Genomic DNA, 18634 nt, shown 5'->3' on the forward strand with positions numbered 1-18634 from the left:
GAACTGAGAAATAAAATTTTCCTTGAGCTTTTGAAATCTAAGAGGTCACCATATTATAAGAATATCCTGTAAGTTTCAGAACTGAAAAAGTCCTTGTTAGTCCAATAAATGCTTTTATTGACACCATGCTCAGCAAACGACTCGTTTTTCAAACTGGGGAACTATGACGTCAAAGAGGATAAAACACCACCCCCGCAGAAGAAGATCAACGCCTACTTCAACACGGCCGGGTTAGCCCCGCCCACCGATTCGCGCATTACACGCATAGCTAAATAACATAGGCCTACCTCGTGATGACAAACCGGATCGAGCTACCGAGCAGTAAACATGCCGTTTACTAAATATTGTGCAGTGCCTGGTTGTGGAAGAAGACAGTCGCTGCATAAGATTCCTCTGGATTCCAATAGGAATGCATGGTTAAAATTTATTTTTAATGAGGTTCCAGCTGATGTGGGTAAAACATTGTCCGTTTGTTCGCTTCATTTCGCCGAGGACTGTTTTGTAAACAAGACACAGGTCGAGACAGGATTTGCAGACCGATTAACATTTAAAAACGGTGCTGTGCCTTCTATATTGGATCCGACAGGAATGGTGCAACACTCTTATGTGAGTAAAATTTCTATAAAAACATTAAAGATAGCCTACATTAGAAGTAGCATAAACAATTAACAATAACTTACCACGCTGTCACAGGCTGAAGTATCCGTTGTATTTGAGGTGTTGTTGGTTCATTGTCCTGCGATTCGGGATCGGACTCTGGGTCGAACATGTATGGGCGAATCATTCCGGTTGCCATTTTGCAACATTGGAGGTTTTCAAAACAATTTCCCCCACGTGCACTGACGAGTGAGTTGAAACTCATTATTATGCAAAACTGTTATCCACTCACAGCAGTGGGCGTTTATTTCCAAGTCTTCAATGCGAGACGCCCATAAAAACCGAGCGTTTTTGAGCTAGGCTCAAAACTAGGGTTGAAAATAGCCTATTACTTATTCATTTTGATGTTTTTTAATGTAAAAACCAAGCGAGCGTCATAAGTTGACCTCAGACAACAATATAATTTTTTTTAAAAAGCCAGTTCATGACCCCTTTAAAAGTATGATGAAACAGAGTGGTGCAGGTATGACGTCAGAACCCTGAAGAGTAATATGCCTCTCGTTCCTTTGAGATTTTTCTGTGGGGTTTTTCGATTTATGTGTAAAATAAAACCTGTGGTAAACATAACTTAACTATACTTTGATGTTTTGTTCTACAACGTAAATTATACCCATAGCCAAAACATGATTTTTTAAGCAGTTATGTTCATTTTTTTTAAATGTAGGCTACGTTTTGTAGTAACTAGATAAGACAGCTTGGGTTGTGAATGTGTGTTTAGAACAAAACGTCAAAGTATTGCCAAGTTATGTTTACCACAGGCTTTATTTTACTCATAAATAGAAAACCCATAGAAAAATCTCAAAGGAACCAGCGGCGAATTAGACTTCTGGGTTCTGACCACATGCCTGCTCCCCTCTATGGCACTGTTTGTTTTTGTTGCTCTGCCATGGCAGCTTAGTCATGACTGCAGTTTCCCAAGCTCTGTCCAAAATCTCATCTAGTGCAATCATTTAGGGGGAAACCATTTGTAGAGGTGTCCGAAATCGACTATAAGTATATTAGTATACAACTGATGTACACTCAATGGCTCATACCCATAATGCAATTTGCAACAGCAAGCAAAATATATGCAAAAAGTGGTAGCCCTTCCGGCACACTCAAATAGTGTTCCAAATGGCAGAATACACTATGCCCTTAAACTGTATTCAACTGTGTGGTGAATTAATTTTATATGGTTATTTTCTCATTTTAACATTGGAGTCTGATAGCCCTTCCCCTTAAGGAGGGCTGCAACTGCATTAAGTGTCCAACGTCCCACAGTATTTTTTTCCGGTTAAGTGCATAATTTACGTTTTTAAAGTGCACTTTTTCTTTTTGGAATTTTCATTGTGAACTCACTACTTGCACTATTTATACTACAAAATTATATAGAATAGTGCATACGTATGCAAATTGGGATGCACCTTCAGTGTACGAATTGGCTCATTTGTTTTCAATCACTCCTTCCGTGGACTACTTAGGTAGGCCTATAGTGAATGACTACTTAGGTAGGCCTATAGTGAATGAGAGAATGTGAGTGATTTTGGATACAGCCACAAGCATGAAAGAGAAAACTGACAATGCTAATATAATAAATCGATAATGTGCAGCAAAAAATAGCGTTCACGTAGGCTAGGCTACTTGGCTAAAGTATATTTTGGATTAAGTCTGTATCCTGCATGCTTTTTTGAACATTAGTCCAAAAATTCTTCCTAAAAATAAATTTGTACAGTATTTAAGCGAAGCGCAATTTTATAGCGATTGCTAATAATATGAGAATCACTTAAATTATTGCATATTTGTTTAGTTTCGTACTACGAGACGTTTTCTCTTTACAGCCTAATATAGCTTACATGACAAACTTGTGCAAAGTGACGCTACAAGTAAAGATACTTTAATTAAGCAGTTTAAAGCCAGTCTAAAATGAAATTTGTCAGCTGTCATCGTCTGCGCTTCCTTCAGTTTCTCTGTGGCGGTTGAGATCTTTATCGAGCTCGCGCCTTTAAAAGCACCAGCGCGCCTCCCGCCGTCCTCCGTTTCCCTGGCAGCCCGGGATGATTGACACGCCGAGGCTAACCGGACCCTCCCTCTCCTCTCCTGCTCTCCTCTCCTCACTTCAGCTCTGATCGCGAGCCTCAGTAACTTTCTACAGCGAGAGGGATGCAGCGCGCGCCCAGCGCAGCCTGAAAATGGCAACCCTTTGGATTTATCCGTCCCTACTTTTCTTTCTCTTATCCTCCCTCACGCCGAGTCAAGCCTTACGGAATTACCCAGAGAATGAAGGTATGAGGACTTTGAGTTTAACAAGTAAAGAATAGGGTTTATGAATGGCTGAGGTTTGCGGGAGACACAGTTTACTGAAGTGCGCTGTATGGATGATGTGGTTCCTATAAGCCATGCACAAGGCTAATTAAGCAAGCAGAGGAAAACTAGCAAGTGCATGTGTTTTTAAGTAGGGTTTGTTGAAATATTAGAGTTCATCATGCCTGTCCATGTCCAGTAGAACTCGCTCTAAGTGTTACCGGTGGATTGCAGCTGGACGTTTATGATATACGTATTTTACACTGTGCACGTGCCAGTGATTAATGAAAACGATGGCACATCGTCACAAGTGTTATTATTAATGAATATATTTGCTACCATAATTTGTTGTATGGAGTTATGGCTATATGAAAGCCATTTTTGAACATTTTTAAATATTTAAAATTAAGCAGTAAACTGTTTCCTCTTCTATTGGAAAGTCACTGAAAAAAAGTTCAGTAATGTTTTTTTTTTAAATAAATAAAATGGAATTTAATGTTATATTAAAGTGTTTACGTTGTTTACGAATATATGTATATATAATAAATCATCTAGCTAAGGATTAAAAAAAAAAAATTAAACAAAAAGAAGAACTTGTCATGAGTCGACTGTCCAGAATTGATGCATGTATTGTGTACAATGTGCCGTATGGCAAGCAGGATATAGAGAGAACTGGAAGTCTCTATAAGCCTGATCATTTATCAGTGACCATAAGGTAATTTGTTAATGGCGTGTGCATCTTTTCTATATAGCAGTCTCAATGCACGCAAGACAAATCTGTTCCACAATCTGTTAAATAAATAAAAAAATCCTGAAATAGCATACAAGTACCAGTTCCCTGCCACAAGAGTGAAAACACACAAAGCTGGCCAATTTAGCACTTTATTTGAAAATAAATGTAGAATGGTAATCTATGGTTATATTAATGTACTTGGAATGAAGGTTTAAAGTATATTTATCCTCTCAAAGATCATTTTTTATCTATGTGTGCCAGAGCTGTGAGTTGCAGCAAATATTTCAATATGGTTTCAGTGTTTGTGTGTGTGTGTGTGTGTGTGTGTGTGTGTGTCAGTCAGACCTTATGAACAAGCTTCTTTTTTTGGCACAGCTTATCCCTTAAATGTCAAATGTTGGAATTAGAGTTCAGGAAAATCCATCCTAGATAGACAATGAGGATAATGATTCCATCGAGATGCAGTGCTTTTGAAGTAATTTCTTATCCCGAGCAGAAGAGTGCAATAACTTGTTTTCTTGGTCTTTTCAGTGAATTAAGTCAATTGCATGAACAAATAAATCTGCTTTTTGAATATCAGAAAGCATTTAGATTGCACCAATGGCAACCCTTAAAACCTGAAGAAAATGCCTTTCGTTGGAGAAAAAATTCATTTGAGTGGATGATGAAACTGAGTTTAACGAATGGAAATAAAAGACAAATCATTTTGTGCCCAATAGAAGGACTAAATAGTGCTTTTCTAGTGTTGGTCTCTGTGGCAGTCCGGTGACTGGGAGCCGCTCTCGCTCTTTCTCTCTTTTTCTCTCCAAGCAGGGCTTGTTCTTCTAGCCTCTTTCCTCTTTATAATGTTTTCTGCTTTCATCTGAACCTTCCCCTCTGTTATCGGCCTAATTGGCTGACTTTAGTCGACTGCCCCATGTCTTTGCATGTTTTCGCAGTAGCTTGTGTGTTTTTGTGTGTATGTGACCGGAGTGCATAACCGTTCATCAAGTGACTTTCAGTGCAAAAGCACAGTCTCTTCTGCTTTGTCTCCGCCATGCTCTGCTGTGCTCTATATGACTGTAAATAACGTCGTCTAATCTGCAGGACGCCCGCTGTGCTTGCTCGCCGATCCGTAAGACTGACCAACGTTTGTTATTTTAAGCCGCAGTGGGAGTGCGGGTGCCATGTTACAGTGGAGCAATGCGAACACAATGACACGGGAGTCATTTGCCACATATGGACCAAAATGTGGAAGTCATCTAAGAAGGAATGTATTCTGAGAGGTCAGGGGACAGTGCAGTAGCTAATGTGAACAACAGAGGGCGCCTTGCAGCACTAGAATTATTTTGTGAAGCTTTTGTTTTGCGCTGGATCTTAGCACAATTTTGTAAATATAGGAAATAAAACACTTGGGGCAGAAACCGAAAAATCTGTTTTTATTTCACTATATTGGGTTGAGATTTGGATCCCTTTTCAGATCTTAACGCTATTATGCCGACACATCACAGGCATGTTTTGCAGACTCTTGCAGTTTGAACAAGCACACAAATGTACACAAATTAGTCAAACCTAAATTTACAATAAAATGAAGAAGAGCGCTTACAGCAGAGGTTTCATACCACCACCTGCTTGAGAAAAGATTATATTGAGTCTGATCTGGGTTGGCGAGCTTAATTCGGTTTAATGGCTTAAAATGAACATTTAATCTTTTTGCTGAACCCCTGGAATGGTCATTGATTTATGTTTTTTTCTTCCGCTTCTTTTGCTCTAGATTAGTATTCTCTGCCATGGGCCGTTTTTACTTCTGTGATATTCCTCTCTCTTTCCTCCCTTCTAGCGAGTTTGGGTGACCTGTCCCTGTTGCATGCTTTCATTTACTGGGCAGCAGGATTAGTGGTTCAGCTTCCCCCCAGGGGAACAGGGTCTGTTTGTGAAGGAGCCTCTGTTCTCTGCCTTTTCTCTAGGTTTAAACAGTCTGGATTAGAGTGCCCCTATGGCCAAATGCCTCGGCTAAAACAAGCAAGAGAGGGACACACAACACACACAAAATCAAGGATACATGCTCTTATGATAATGTATATTTGATTTGCTAGATTACAGCAAGTCAATATATATTCTAAAATTAGAATCAAACTATACAATTGCATCATCCATCCATCCAGCCATCCAGCCATTCAGTCTTTCTTTCTTTCTATCTATTTAGCTGTTGGATATATAGATAGCTAAGTAGACATACATCTGATTTCACAAAAGTTTATCTCAAACTTTTTCCACAAATGTCTCTGGAGAAATTAAAATAGGAACACACAAAAAAAGATATTTGTTGCTATACTGTATACAATAATATTAATTTGGATAGCATACCTCAGATCATTTGGTTTTGGGTAAAAATAAGTGTTTGAGTATTGAAATCTTTGACTTTAGATTGCAACTGGTCTCATCTAGTTCCAAACAGGTATGATGATGACATTCTTTTTTGGTGCATACATTGAACTAAACATCAATGTGGTCCAATGTTCTTTTGGGCCACATTGACTTGCATTGTTTAAACAGTCCGTACATTCTTCAAAATATATTCTTTTATGTTCTGCTGAACAAAGAAAGTCCAAATTTGTAATTTCTTTGAGATCTCTTCGAGTTGATACATTTGAGATTACTAGAGTCTTTCTTAGGAAACTATTGATCTATTTATCGATTATACTTGTTTAACTATGTAATTGGAATGGGAATATATATATATATTCTATGATTAATCACATCAGTGTAATTGGATTGCTTTTATCACCATCATTATTTTGTTCATGACCTTGAGCTGACGTGGACATTGATTGGCCGCCCCACTGCTCTGATTCACCTCTATTACTGGGATTACTGATGTCTTTACGCTGTGGGTCGCACAGCAATGTGCAATCATAAAAAAGACCTTTGGAGGCATCTTAATTTCCCACCATACACACTATTATCACCACACATGACCAAAGTCTGAGGGCAAATGATTTTCTGGACACACAATGGCTCAAGCCAGATAATGGATTGCCAATAGTATTAGCAATGAAATTCAAATCGGTGAAAAAGGTAGGGGGTAGACGGATAGCTATTGATTTTAAGACATCATCAGTCTTGAAGTTTGCAAACAACATTAATTGCCAAACTGCAGAATATAAACAAGATTTTTTTCTAAGAAGGATCATTTTACGTGATCAGTTATTTGTTTTGGTTGAGCTCAGGTCATTGTTTGGGGTTCTATATTGTTTTGGTAAAGGAACCCTTTTTGTGACATGCTGGGCTGGTGACCTATATTCAATGGGATGCCCTCTGTTCTGCGGGCACAAAGCATTGCCCTGTCAGCTACAACTACTTGTGTCTCTGACAAATGAGCTGCACTGTCCCCTCTTTTTTTAACTCTCTCGCTCTTTCCTTTCTGTTTCTACAAATGAACGCCTCTGACACTCATGTTCAGCTACCGGTTCTCTGACTGGAAGCTCATTAGCAGGCTAGTCAACACAATGGAGCCTGACTCTAAACATCACGCTGTGTGCTCCGCTCTCCCTGCGGTCTTGCTGGGTCCCAGTCTTGACCTTTTATTTGTTATAATTGAATTCATCTGCCTGCCTTTGGCCTCGGCTTCTCTCTTTTTTGTGCGGTTTGGAGAGGCGATTGTGCTCGGAGAATCGCCGCCTTACTGCAGCACTAAACAAACAGCAGGGTTTTTCAATTTGCTCGGCTCTGTGTTATTGACCGGGTGAAATCTCTCACTGCCTCCGTCCCGTATGCTTTGAGTCTCTGTTTTCTGTGAGTCAGAGCTGATGGTGGGCTGTTTGCTCAGCTTGTCTACGCTAGCTCCTCCTGTGCGATGGGTCAAACGATGGCTGGATTTACATTTCGATGGAATGCGACCTTGCCACCGACTTCTCCCCACTCACCTGAGGAGCATCTTTTTTCAAAAGCCAAAACCAACATCCTGCTCTGGACAGCCAGCTTCCTGGGTCACTCTGATATCACATACTGTCTTTGTGACCTGATCCAGTCTTATGCGGTTCTTGAGACGGCACTTTAGACGGTCAACACACAGTGATAAAAGAGGTGTAATTTAAGTAATGCGCCTCTTAACTGGAAAATAATACAGCCTGGTCATGTTATAAAGATGGGGCAGAATTTTTTTGTTGGAAAATAGTTAAAGTGATACGATAATGTACCACAAAACTATTGGTGGTCACAAGTAAGTGCACTGAAAATGGATTGAATGAGGTTTGTGAGAAGATGATACTGAAAATTAATTCACGATTTCCTTTTAGGTTTCTAGTGTCATACAACCCACTTCTACAACAATGTGACAGAATACAGTGACATTGGTCAAAAACTGAAAAATTTTTTGTAGTAATGTTTCTAAAGTGAGTAATTTCAAAAAAAAATGTGCTGACATTTTTTTAATATTTAATTAAACAATTTAATTCATCAGTTGAATAATTTTTTAGATAATTAAACAATTATACATTTAATTTATTATTATCATTATTTATTTTTGTGTAAATAAAAAACATCTATTACAATTTGGGCTACATCCATTAAAGGATAGTTCACCCAAAAATGTTAATTCTGTCATCATTTACTCACCGTCAAGTTGTTCCAAACTTGTATGAATTTCTTTCTTTCTTCTGAACACAAAAGAAGATATTTTGAAGAATGTCTGTAATGTTGGTAATGTAGAATGCCGGTTGATGAGCCCCATTGACTTCCACAGTATTTTTTATTTTTTTCCATACTATGAAAGTCATTGCGGCTCATCAACTGTTTGGGTACTCATATTCTTTAAAATATCTTCTTTTGTGTTCTTTTGTGTTCAGCAGAAGAAATAAATTTGACGGTGAGTAAATGACAGAATTTCTCAACTATCCCTTTAGGTTAAATATTTATCTGAAATATTTACCTCATGCATTAATCACAAATCAGGGATACTCAGATTTGTGAATGGAGTCAAACCTTTTCCATCCAGCAGCCAGGTCATTATGGGAATTTTTGTGGTCTTTTTGTTCAGTCCTTGTAGAGTCTGATGGCCAGCGGGAAATGGCAGAGGAAAATGAGAATGAAAGAGATGAAAAGGAGAGGAAAAGAGTGGTCATTGTCTGAGGGCTTCATTCTCCATGCACTCTCCAGGCCGGGGCTGATGTTGGCAGCACAATAGCAGGATGACCTGGCAGCTGATGGGGGAAAAAAGAGGCAGAATGGAGATGTGTTTGTGGGAAGGGTTTGTATGCCAATGAGCTTTAGCCTGGACTTACTGAAAGTCTCTCTCTTTCTCTCTCAGTCATTCACACTCTTTTCATTTTCCGCTTTCTCTCACTCTTTCCCTTCTGTGGCCAATTTGGTGCCAAGGGACTTGAGGATGCTGTCATTCAAAAATCTTGTCTTCTAAAGCTTTGTATTCCCGTGACTCCAAGCTTTGTCCTCCTGTGTGATTGTCAGAGTGCATGTGTGTGCGTATGCGAGTGTATTCAGCTTTCCTTCTCTCCTGTACTCAGTTTCGTGTGTGTCAGTGCTTGTCTGGATTTGGGGTGCTCTAGATACATTTTACAGTACTTTCATGGGGCAAACAGATGCCATTTTTTTCAATTTACAAGATTTTCCTCAGTATTTTTTTAGTGCTATTTAAAATCTGTATCTGACATATATTTTGGTGTTGCTTGCCGCTAGATTTTCTGAATACAGCTAATTACAGCTAAACATATTACATTGGGGATGGAAATGAATAGGCTTGGACTTGGTGCTGATAACCCAATGCACAGGACAATAGTGACACCAGAATAAAAATATTCATGATTCTGAAACTGAAAACAGAATTATTTTAGACGAATATGCTTGATCTCTGACACTTACTAGATATATTTAAAATAATGTAGGCCACTTTTTACTGGTAACAAGACATTTGGCATTATAAGGACCCACGGATATTCCCCCATTGCATTATGATACATTATATTCAACATGATATATAGCAGTTTAATGTAGTACTGACACTAAAACTTTAATTTTTTTCTCACACAGTAATTTTTATTTTGGGTGAACTATACACAATACATATTGTCACTATCCACGATACATATTGTTGCATGTTTGTATTTCAAAATATTGTGACACGATATATTGTTACACCTCTACATGTCATGCAGATTTTCTCTCAAAAATGTATTTTATTTCTATAGGACTTTTTACACATTGATCCAAACCATATTTATATAATATAGAGAACTACATATTACATTGTATATAATTATGCACAGTTTTTCTGCTTTTATTTTGTATACAATATGATTCAAAAGTTTGGAATCAAGATTTTTTAAAAATAAATTAATACTTTTACTTAGCGAGGATGCATTAAATTGATAAAAAGTGATAGTAAAATATTTATATTTCAAATAAATTATGTACATTTGAACAAATATCTATTTATCAAAAGAATCCAGAAAAAAATGCATCACAGTTTCCACAAAAACATTAAGCTGCACCGCTGTCAACATTGATAATTATATAATACAAAAATAGTTTCTTGAGCATATTAGAATATCACACTATCACATATTTTATGTTATTAATTTAATATATGAAATCAAGAATCAAAACAATAAGTAGAAATTATGGGAAATAGATAAAATATATAGAAAATATAAGTGTTTAGTACTTATGAAAACGTCTCGGTTACGTATGTAACCCTAGTTCCCTGATAGGGAACGAGACGCTGCGTCAAACGCTGCGGGAACGCCCCTGCGTTGTGCGTCATGAAGCACGTATGGAATCAGCCCAATGGAGAGATGAAACGTCATAGGCGGGTGACGTCATCGACCAGGAAACTATAAAGCACCCCAAAAACACAAGCGCATTAGCTTCTGATAGGCTTGAAGGAAGCGCTAACGGGAGTGCCGGGAGTATGGCGGAGCGACGCAGCGTCTCGTTCCCTATCAGGGAACTAGGGTTACATACGTAACCGAGACGTTCCCTTTCAAGGGAACTTCGAGCTGCGTCAAACGCTGCGGGAACGCGAATACCCACGTCGCCATAGGACCAAATGACCGTCATGTGAGACTAGCGCACAGAGGACGAGAGCACCTGTGCCCCAGGGGTAGAGCTTAAGTCTAGGTCATAGAACTTAATAAAAGTATGCGGTGAAGACCATCCAGCCGCATCACAAACATCACTCAGGGAAACCCCCGACAAAAGAGCTTTAGAAGCAGCCATACTCCTGGTAGAGTGAGCTCGGACAACCAAAGGTGAAGGCTGGCCAGCCGACTCATAAGCAAGTGAGATAGCCTCAACCACCCACTTGCTCATTCTCTGTTTAGACGCCGGACACCCTTTCCTGGGTGGCCCGAAACATACAAAAAGTTGTTCTGATTTCCTCCACAGGGCAGCTCTGTGGACATAAGCGTCTAATGCCCTAACAGGGCAGAGTGAATTAAGTTTCTCCTGGTCCGATGACATAAATGGAGGAGGACAGAAAGCCTGCAGAACCGTAGGTCTAACAATATTAGTAGGAACCTTAGGAACGTAACCTGGTCTAGGATGCAGAAAAGCTTTAACCATGCCAGGTGCAAATTCCAGGCACGAGGGTGAAACCGACAGAGCCTGCAAATCTCCGATTCTTTTTAGTGAAGAGATAGCAAGCAAAAAGATAGTCTTAAAAGTGAGAAACTTCTCGGGAACTTCTTCGATAGGTTCAAAAGGAGCTAGGGAAAGACCTTCTAATACAATGGCCAGATCCCAAGTCGGCACCCTCGTACGAACTGCTGGCCTCCGCCTCAAAGTGCCACGGAGGAAACGAGTTATAAGCGGGTGTCTCCCAAGAGAAACTCCACTGAAAGGGACGTGGTAAGCAGCTAGTGCCGCCACATACACCTTTAGTGTGGAGGGGGATAACCCTGTGGAGAAGCGCTCCTGCAGGAATTCCAGCACTGCACCCACTGGGCAGTTAACTGGGTCCTGCAGGTGTTCTCCACACCAAGAAGTGAAAAGTTTCCACTTCAAGGCATAAAGCTTCCTCGTGGATGGAGCTCTGGAGTTAAGAATGGTCTCAACAACCTCGGTTGAGAGACCGGAGTCTATGAGCTGGGCCCCCTCAGAGGCCAAGCCCACAGTTTCCACAATTCTGGGCGGGGGTGAAGTATCGTGCCCCCCGCCTGGGAGAGTAGATCCCTCCTGACCGGGAGCTCCAAAGGAGAACCGTCCAGGAGAGAAATCAGGTCCGCAAACCATACTCGGGCCGGCCAGAACGGGGCTACTAGTAGTAGACTGACCCCGTCCCGGCGGACCCTCTCCAGAACTCCTGGTAACAGAGCAATCGGGGGAAAGGCGTACAGACGTGACCTCGGCCACGGCTGCACCATAGCATCCAACCCCAGGGGGGCTGGAAGAGTGATGGAGAACCACCGATGACAATGAGTGGTCTCCTTGGAAGCGAATAGGTCCACCTCGGCGCGACCGAAACTCAACCAAAGGAGCTCCACCACCTCGGGGTGGAGTCTCCATTCCCCTGGCCTCGGCCCCTGCCTCGACAGGGAGTCTGCTACCACATTCAAATACCCAGGGAGATACATTGCTCTCAGAGATAGTAGCTTCCCTTGGGACCACAGGAGGATCTGACGGGCCAACTTGTAAAGCCGGCGAGACCGCAGGCCCCCCTGATGATTTATATAAGAGACCACCGACGTGTTGTCTGATTGAACTAACACATGATGGCCTCTCAGGTCTGTTAGGAAGTGTTTCAGAGCCTGAAACACAGCCAACATCTCTAGACAATTTATGTGCCACGAAAGATGATGATCCTGCCACAGACCTTGGGCTGGGCGACCACTCATGACCGCCCCCCACCCTGTGAGGGAAGCATCCGTCGTTAGCGTTATGCGACGACAAAGAGCCCCCAGCACAGGACCTTTGGATAGGAACCAAGTTTCTCTCCACATGCCCAGAGCACGAAGGCAGCGCCGCGTGACTTTGAACGTGCGGAGCGGATTTCCCCTCGGGGAGAATCCCTTGGTCCTGAGCCACCACTGTAGCGGTCTCATGTACAACAGGCCGCAAGGTATAACGTTGGACGCTGCTGCCATCAGACCCAACAGTCTCTGAAACTGCTTGACAGTGAGTAGCTGGCCTAGCTTCACTTGTTTCACAGCTGAGAGAATCGAAGCGATGCGGGTCGGAGAGAGTCGCGCCCGCATCGATACCGAATCCCAAACGACACCCAGAAAAGTGGTCTTCTGGGAAGGAGATAATACACTTTTCTTTGCGTTCAGCCTCAACCCCAACTTTCTGATATGAGCGAGGACGACATCTCGATGCCGAACCGCCATCTGCTCGGTCTGAGCTAAAATCAACCAATCGTCGAAGTAATTGAGAATACGAATGCCCTGAAGCCTCAGAGGCACTAGTGCTGCATCCATGCATTTCGTGAAAGTGCGGGGAGATAAAGCTAGGCCAAACGGAAGAACCCTGTACTGGTACGCCTCGCCCCCGAAGGCGAACCTCAGGAACTTCCTGTGTTGTGGAAGGATGGACACATGGAAGTATGCGTCCTTCAGATCTATCGTGACAAACCAGTCCTCGGACCTGATTTGAGACACGATCTGCTTGATAGTGAGCATCTTGAATTTTAGCTTCCCTACCGAGCGATTCAATATGCGCAGGTCTAAAATTGGACGCAACCCCCCATCCTTCTTTGGAACGATGAAATATCGGCTGTAATAACCTGACTCCAAACTGGGAGGAGGAACCCGTTCTATAGCCTCTTTTTGAAGGAGCGTTTTCACCTCTTGTTCCAATACCAGAGCCTGCTCGGGGCCCACCACTGTGTGCAGAACCCCTCTGAATTTTGGTGGACGACACCTGAACTGGATAGCATAACCCTTTTCTACTGTCTGCAGGACCCAATGAGATATTTTTGGAAGGCTTTTCCACTCTGCCAGAAATTCTACTAAGGGTACCAGCCTCTCGAGACTGGCCTCTGGTGTAACTTGAGCAGCAGACGCAGCGCCCTGTAACGGCGCACCGGCAGGGAACAACTGGTCTGACCGCTCTGAGACCCTCCTCAGAGGGAGCGAGCGTCCCTCGGGAAAGCGCTCGCTGGGATCGTCTGTGCCCCGGCATAAAGGCGGGGTTGGCAGAACGAGCCCCTGAGGGCACCGAGGAGGAATGGGCACCGTAAAAAGAGGTGAACACCTTTCCGCCTCGGTGGGGACCACCCTCAGCATCCTGAACGGCTTGGCGTCAGGACTTCTTCTTAGCCGAAGCCTTCTTAGCCAATATAACTGTCCTCAGATCAGTTCTACTGGGAGAAGGCTTCGGCTGAGAGTGTCGCGGCTGAGCCCACTGTCCAGCAGGGGGAGCACGAGACGCGACACTCTGCCTCTGCTGCGCTCTATGTGATGAGCTCGAAGACGGCCGGGGCTGCTCCCGCCCAGCAGCCCCAGGGACATGAACTTTAAGGGGAAGAAACTTTTTAAAAGCTGCAGTTTGTTTCTTTTCTTCTTGGAATTTATCGATAACTGAATTCACAGCATCACCAAACAACCCCATGGGAGAAAGAGGAGCATCTAAAAGAAAAGCTTTTTCTCTCTCTTTAATATTAGTCTGATTTAACCACAAATGTCTTTCTGCGGCCACCAGAGCTGCCATAGAACGACCCATTAATTTGGCCGATTCTCTGGTGGCACGCAGGGATAAATCAGCAGCCTGACGCAGTTCGCGAACTACGTCAGTACTGACCTCCTCACTCTCACTCATGTCCCTTAGCAGATCAGCCTGGTATGCCTGCAAGATTGACATAGTATGCAGACATGACGCAGCCTGACCTGCTGCCGAATATGCTTTACCCACCAAAGCCGAAGTGTTTCTTAAAGGCTTGGTGGGTAATGCCGGTGCCTTAAAAGATGATGCTGCTTCGGGGGAGAGATGGCTCGCAAGCGTCTCTTCCACACGAGGCAACGCACCATAACCATGAGCCTTGGCTCCCATAATATTAGCGTATGTTGAAGTCTGGGGACTAAACACTCTATATGACACCGGTTTTCTCCATGATTTCGACACCTCGGTGTGGAGATCATGGAAAAACGGCAGGCACCGGCGTGGAGGCTGCACACGTGACGGCAAAAATCTCTCATCCAACTTTGATTTAGAAACAGACTCCTGTCTAGTCACTGGCCATTCAATATTAAGTTTTTCAACAGCTCTTGTTAACACCTCCATAAGCTCATCACTCTCAGGAGTGTGGGGTGGCGAATCCTCCACATCTCCCTCAACACTAACAACATCAAGTTCCTCAGAACTGGATAGCATTGGTGCCTCAGCCCGAGCGGAAGAAACCGCAGCGCGTGCTTCCGAACCCGGGACTGAGGCACTGGATCTCACAGGTGAAGGGAGAGATAAGGCAGAGCCCGTCTCAAACCCCGCTGTGAGATCCATCTGCGATCCCCACGATAAGCGCCGCCGCTCTGCCTCGGCAGAAGCGGGACCCGAACCGCGGGGAGCGCGCACCGAACCGCTCTCCTCAAAGAGCGACCGGCGGGAGCGGAGCGTCCTTAACGGCAAACGCTCGCAATGCTCACAGTCTGCTCCCTCGAGAGCAAACTGGGCATGCTGAACTCCCAAACAAACAACACAAAGATCATGTGTATCCCCGCTCGTTAAATAACGCGAGCAGGGAGGAACACACTTTCTAAACTGCTGTTCGTCCGCCATAATCTCTCAATATATATATATATAGGGATAAATTGTTTGTGTGGTGCAGGGTATGTAAGACAGACAATATCACACAGGGACAGATTCACATGTAGCGCGACTGAAAGCACAGAAGCTAATGCGCTTGTGTTTTTGGGGTGCTTTATAGTTTCCTGGTCGATGACGTCACCCGCCTATGACGTTTCATCTCTCCATTGGGCTGATTCCATACGTGCTTCATGACGCACAACGCAGGGGCGTTCCCGCAGCGTTTGACGCAGCTCGAAGTTCCCTTGAAAGGGAACTGTAATAGAAAATTAAGCACTTATTATCTTTAATCAGACCGATGCCGATTCAAACGCTAATGGTGGCCAATACTGATATAGTCACTGATATATCTGGCATCTCCATCTAATATGCTTTTATATACCTCGTTCTAAGCCATCTGCGAATTTGGAAGAGGAAACAGTCTCTTCCATATGCTTTTCTGATGACTTTGGCTCATTAGGGATTCAGCCCATGTTGCTGGTAGCTGCTCGCAGGTACACTGATTTGGCCCTCAGTAGTGATTATGTTCTCACTAATGTACCATTGGCTGCCGAGTGACCCAGTGTGGAGAGGGCTGACCGAAACACACCGACTCCAGCATTCCTTAATATCTTACTGGAGCGAGATGCACACAAGATCTTCAATTTCCCCCTTGCTGTACCCCTGTACCTCCCTGTTACCACGTCAACACCCTGGCCCCTGCCACTTAGACTGGAACGAAAGGCCTTAAGCACCATTGATAGCCTCATTCAGATGGAGAAATCCATCAGAGAGGATTAAAGGTTTGTGTGATTTTGTATTTTATCTGTATATAAACTTTGTTTTTAGACCTAATGTATTCTATAGGTGGGCTTTTGCAGTACATCTTTTGATCTTCATATCGATTCTGTTTTTCAGTTAGCAATCTATATATTCACACCTGTGACAAAGCGTGTGTTTTTTGGCTGCTGGCCTCATTGTGAAGTCGGGCGACTCTGCCCAAGGTTTCGGAAGGGATGACAGGGCGTTTGATTGCTGGCAGGTAGATTAAAGCAGCTCTTCTGCCAGGATTAGAAAGCAAAAGAGGATGGAAGTGGAGATCACAGCCAGAGGAACACTGCTCTCCCCACTCAAAGTGGCTGGAATCACCCTTGGCCTGGCCTCAAGCACTTCAACAGCAGGCGAGAGCATCATGGGCGATCTGGATAAAAGAGAGAGAACTAGAATAAAAAAGGGAACAGGTTTGGTGTTGGCTCAACTACTGGATGTATTTATTCCTGTGATGGCAAAGTTGAATTTTCAGCATCATTACTCCAGTCTTCAGTGTCACATGATCCTTCAGAAATCATTCTAATTTGCTGATTTGGTGCTCAAGAAACATTTATTTGTTATCAATGTTGCAAACAGTTATAATAATTTTTTCCAGGATTATTTCATTAATAGAAAGTTCAAATGATCAGTGTTCATTTGAAATAGAAATGATTTGTAACAATATAAGTTATCATCACTTTTGCTCAGTTGAATGTGTAACCCCTCCGGTTTACTCGGTTTACACTGCTCCGAGTGGGATTCAGACCGGCGTTCCTGCATGCTAACAAAGATTCTAAAGACCGCAGCCTCTAACGTCAGTGGCTTGCGTGCCCCTAAAGGGTTAATTCACCCAAAAATGAAATTTCTGTCATTAATTACTCACCCTCATGTTGTTCCAAACCCGTAAGACCTTCGTTCATCTTCTGAACAAAAATAAAGATCTTTTTGAATAAAACAGCAAGCTTTCTGACATCCCCATAGACTGCAATGTTATTAACACTTTCAAGGCCCAGAAAGGTAGTAAAGACATTTTTAAAGCTACACTGTGTAATTTTTTAAGTTGATTCTTAGTGTAACGGAGAGATATCCGAAGTCTATAAGTAATGGGGGAGTAGACCCGCTCAAGTTGTTCAACTAAATGAAAGTATAGGCTCTGGTGAGGTACACGGTTTCTTTATTTCTTCTTTTAAAAAAAAACATATATAAACATTGATTCAACAAATACCAAACAAAATAAACATTCACAAAATAACGGGGCCGCAATAGGGGCCAGATTGATTTACTTAGACAAAGTCTTGGACTGGAAGTAACAATCTCCGCTAATTTAGTGCAACCCAGGAAAATTGTAACACACGTGCCAAATGTAATACACAACACTCAAATCAAAAGATACCACTATCACTGCATCACATCATCTCCGAATAAGGAAGATATAGTCACGTCCATTAAAGGAAAACCCCTAGCTGGCCAAACAAAAGAAAAAAAAGAAAAAAAGAAAATTACACTATACAATGGACGAAAATCAACTAAAGAAAAAGAACACAAATAAACAATACCATATGAACATGAAATTTACGAAACCATCCAGAAACAAATCCAAACAGACACAATTGTAAATAAACCATATACTGGGAAAAACAGTGGTGTAGTGCACCAACAGCTGCCAGATGAATCTGCCAAAACATAATACACATCTACATTTGTACACTATTAAAATATACAATTAGCATTTGGACCATACATTTCATTTATACATCTTTCTATAAAATATAAAACCACATAAATAATTTCTTTACCTCCACAGTGTGTCCTATCTTATACTGAACACGTCATATCGCAAGTCACGAACACGATGGGAAGCTTGTTAGGTTACTACAACACATACAAAACATACATGCTCAAGAACAACAATACTCTGCTTTTTGCACATAATAAAATCAAACGACCTACCCGGGAATTGTCCGCAACATGAACAGGGGAAACTGAACGATGTGATACGTACAGATCCAAGTGAATGACCGCGTCGCAATGCCAGGTCTGTTACTAAAACACATCTAAAACACATATTCAATGACAAACAATACTCTGCTTTTTACACATAAATCAAACGACCTACCCGAGGATTATTGGCAACATAAACGGTAAGCGGTACCCCCAGCGTGCAACAGCTCTTCTCACTCACAGCAATTCCACGCCAAACAAACATGTGCGTGTCTCCCACACCATTGTGCCACACCCCCCTTTAACTCGCTGAGGCGGAAATGATGCTGGACGCATTCTGCCGTGACGTCAGTCACAATAGTAAAAAATTATAAACACTGACAACCCACTACATTAGCAAAAAACACTTTGTTCTTTCAAAATAGAAAGCTCTCGGATTTCATATTTTCATCAAGGTCTTCATTTGTATTCCGAAGATGAAGAAGTTCTTACGGGTTCGGAAGG

General features: G+C 42.4%; 1 protein-coding gene across 4 annotated transcripts in view; it reads left to right on the top strand.

Moving 5' to 3' along the window:
- The first annotated feature begins 2701 nt into the window (after positions 1 to 2701).
- Positions 2702 to 18634, top strand: part of LOC143741087 (ephrin type-A receptor 3-like) — a 162370-nt gene continuing 146437 nt past the window's right edge. The window contains exons 1-2 of one of the 4 annotated variants that reach the window (XM_077233439.1): positions 2772 to 2919; positions 8688 to 8897. Coding sequence is in view for 3 of the 4 variants with exons in the window: in XM_077233431.1 (XP_077089546.1) it covers positions 2826 to 2919 (94 nt within the window). In the remaining variant the exon portion in view is untranslated. Of the gene's footprint in view, positions 2920 to 8687; positions 8898 to 18634 lie in introns of all 4 variants that reach the window. The other 3 variants (XM_077233431.1, XM_077233458.1, XM_077233448.1) reach the window with 3 other exon arrangements.

This window comes from Siphateles boraxobius, unplaced genomic scaffold (genome assembly GCF_051911475.1).
Source record: "Siphateles boraxobius isolate OS27281-9 unplaced genomic scaffold, OSU_SipBor_1 1, whole genome shotgun sequence".
NCBI lineage: Eukaryota > Metazoa > Chordata > Actinopteri > Cypriniformes > Leuciscidae > Siphateles > Siphateles boraxobius.